The following is a 2,759-nucleotide window of genomic DNA, read 5'->3' as shown; positions in this document are numbered from 1 at the left end:
CCTGCAGAAGCTGCTGTCAGTGTCAACAGCTGCTCCCTGCCTGGGAGAGAATGGAGAATCTTACTACAGCTCATGTGAGGTACCAATTTGGTCAGCTTCTGGGGTACTGTTGATTTGTCATTTGAAGAAATTCATAGGACATCTGAGCATAAAACTACAGAAAAGTGTCGTGGGCTTTCAGGACAGCAGGAAAGCAATGATAATAGCCATGCAACAACAGTAGCAACAGAAATCGTGCCAGCAAAAATTTATTGAGCATCTACTATGCACCAGGCTGTGTGCTAAGCACTTTAGTCTCAGACAACACTAAGAGATGAGTGCTGTTCTTTATCTCCACTACACAGATGAGGGAGCCTGAGGCTAGGAGGGGTCACGTGGCTTCCCTGCACTTGATGGTTCTCAGCAGAGCTGGGGTTGGTGGAAGTCGCCCTGGCTGCAAAGCTTGAATGATTAGTGATAAGGCTGCTCACCTGCTTTGCCAGATGATTAAGCAACTGGTCATTCTGCTTGTTCTGTTCATTTTTGTAAGACATTCGGGTCAGGGTTTCTGGGGGATCCCCAAAGCCTGCAGCTGTATCCATTAGGGTGGGACTGTGGGGCTTCAGGGGGTAACCGCTCCATGGGGGTGGTGTTCTCCACACAGGGAGCTGAGGGCCTCCAGGAAGAGCTTTCTGAAGGAGGAGGACACGACGCTGTAGAGGAGAGGAGTCACCGCTGAGCTGACGTAGAAAAGTGTGTTGGTCACCATGTAGAAGTAGTGGTAGAAATTGTACAGTGGGCTGCAAGAGAAACCCGGAAGCCTGGTTAGAGGATCGGTCACCTCCTCGCAGTGTCCGCTTCCTGCTGGAGAATGCCTCTCCTCCACAGGGCTGCACGAGGAAGCCTGTTTTCTGCTATCAAGAAGCACAGTGGTTTTTGTTTGTTTGTTTGTTTTTGTTTGTTTTTTGAGACAGAGTCTTGCTCTGTCTCCCAGGCTGGAGTGCAATGGCACTGTTCACTGCAACCTCCACCTCCTGGGCTCAAGTAATTCTCCTGCCTACAGTCCTGAGTAGCTGGGACTACAGGCGCACACCACCATACCCAGCTAATTTTTGTATTTTTAGTAGAGATGGGGTTTCACCAAGTTGGCCAGGCCGGTCTTGGACTCCTGACCTCAGGTGATCCACCTGCCTCGGCCTCCCAAAGTGCTGGGATTATAGGTGTGGGCCACCGCGCCTGGCCAGGAAGTACAATGTAAATTCCACAAATGTTTTCATCACCAGCAGCTGACGCCCTCCACCCTGCCTCTATGATCTGCCATCCCTGGCTGCAGTTCCTGGTCACCTCATGGTAAGGTGACACTGCTGACTGACAGGGGCCGTCTGTCCAGCCACTGAGGCCCTGGGTGCCCCGGGCTGCTGTGTATGGTCGAGAGATGTGGCTGCACTAAGAGCCAAAGGTCCTTCTGAGGAGCTGCACTCCTTGCTGCAGGTTCTCTGCAGTGGGAAGTGCTTAGCATGAGCTCATGTTGCCCGCGCAAGTGTAAAGGGTGCTGATGCTCCTCGGGAGGAGGCATCTGTCACATGGCTCTTTCTGTGGAGGCTTCCTGGGACCTCGATTCTTTTGGATGTTTGACTCCCACTTATGATTGGGGCACAGTGATTTCCGAAAGGCAGATTATGAATTCTCTCATCTTCTCCAACCGTGTCATAAAAGGGGGTGCATGTCTTGGTCTCTGCCGAGGAGACCTTTGTTAGCTCATGGGGTCGCAGCTTTGTGTCTTCCTCACACTCTGCTTGGAATAGGAGAGGAAGGAGAGAGAGGGGAAACCTCAGAAGCATGGCCCGTTCTCCCCATTCCCAGACTGCAGGCTTCTCTTTCTCCTGTAGTGAGAATCCCACAGTTTTGGCTAGGCCTCTCATGCACACGGCCTTACCAGGTCAGAGACAATGCTCTGTTCCCCATCCCTGGCGGGGAGATTTCAAGGCACAGACTGCATGGGACCAGGTGGAATGCAGTCCAGGGTTCCAGAGGACCCAGCAATGGAGGGTCCCTCTGCAGAGCAATGGAGACCCCAGGCCCAATCCAGTGGGCCCCCGCCCTGTGTACTAGGGCCCTTCTGCCACACTCACTCAGTCCACGCGTCATCAGGGACGTAGCAGTACATGAGCCTGCGGGCATGGTACGGCAGCCAGCAGATGACATACATGGCCACGATGGCTCCTGCAGAGCATGGGAGAGCGAGAGACAGCGCCAGGAGAAAGCAAACACATTCTCAGTTACACCATTGCCGAGGGAGGATGATGCCCAAGGGGTCAGCAGCGTTGCCCTCTAACCTGGTCCTGGAGTCAAGGGTTGGAAGGACACTTTGAGGTTATCTGCTATATCCCAACCCAAATCTCTTCTCAAACCTCATATGATCCTGTCCTCTGGGTGAATGTCCACTCTGGCCGTGACCTGGACAGAGCATGCTTCTAGGACCTCCTCCTGGTCACTAGAATATATTCCCAACCCAGGGCTAGATATCCCTACTTGATTATCTATCTGCATGTACAACAGAACTTGTGTCTTTCTTGGGCCAAGCATGGTGGCTCATGCCTGTAATCCCAGCACATTGGGAAGTCGAGGCAGGTGGATCACTTGAGGTCAGGGATTTGAGACCAGCCTGGCTAACAGGATGAAAATTAGCCGGGCATGGTGGCAGGTGCCTGTAACGCCAGCTACTTGGGAGGCTGAGGCAGGAGAATCGCTTGAACCTGGAAGGAGGAGGCTGCAGTGAG

General features: G+C 53.0%; 1 protein-coding gene across 1 annotated transcript in view; it reads right to left on the bottom strand.

Moving 5' to 3' along the window:
• Window positions 1-232: 232 nt before the first annotated feature.
• The window catches only part of NTSR2 (neurotensin receptor 2), a 19,026-nt gene continuing 16,499 nt past the window's right edge, over window positions 233-2,759 (bottom strand). Inside the window, exons 3-4 of the mRNA XM_011965334.1 lie at window positions 2,112-2,253; window positions 233-779 (exon numbers count right to left, since the gene is read on the bottom strand). Of these exons, the coding sequence (XP_011820724.1) occupies window positions 602-779; window positions 2,112-2,253 (320 nt within the window). The 3' untranslated portion in view covers window positions 233-601. The remainder of the gene's footprint in view (window positions 780-2,111; window positions 2,254-2,759) is intronic.

This window comes from Mandrillus leucophaeus, unplaced genomic scaffold, assembly GCF_000951045.1.
Source record: "Mandrillus leucophaeus isolate KB7577 unplaced genomic scaffold, Mleu.le_1.0 Scaffold72, whole genome shotgun sequence".
In the NCBI taxonomy this organism is placed as follows: Eukaryota; Metazoa; Chordata; class Mammalia; order Primates; family Cercopithecidae; genus Mandrillus; species Mandrillus leucophaeus.
This window is presented reverse-complemented; position numbering and strand designations above follow the sequence as displayed.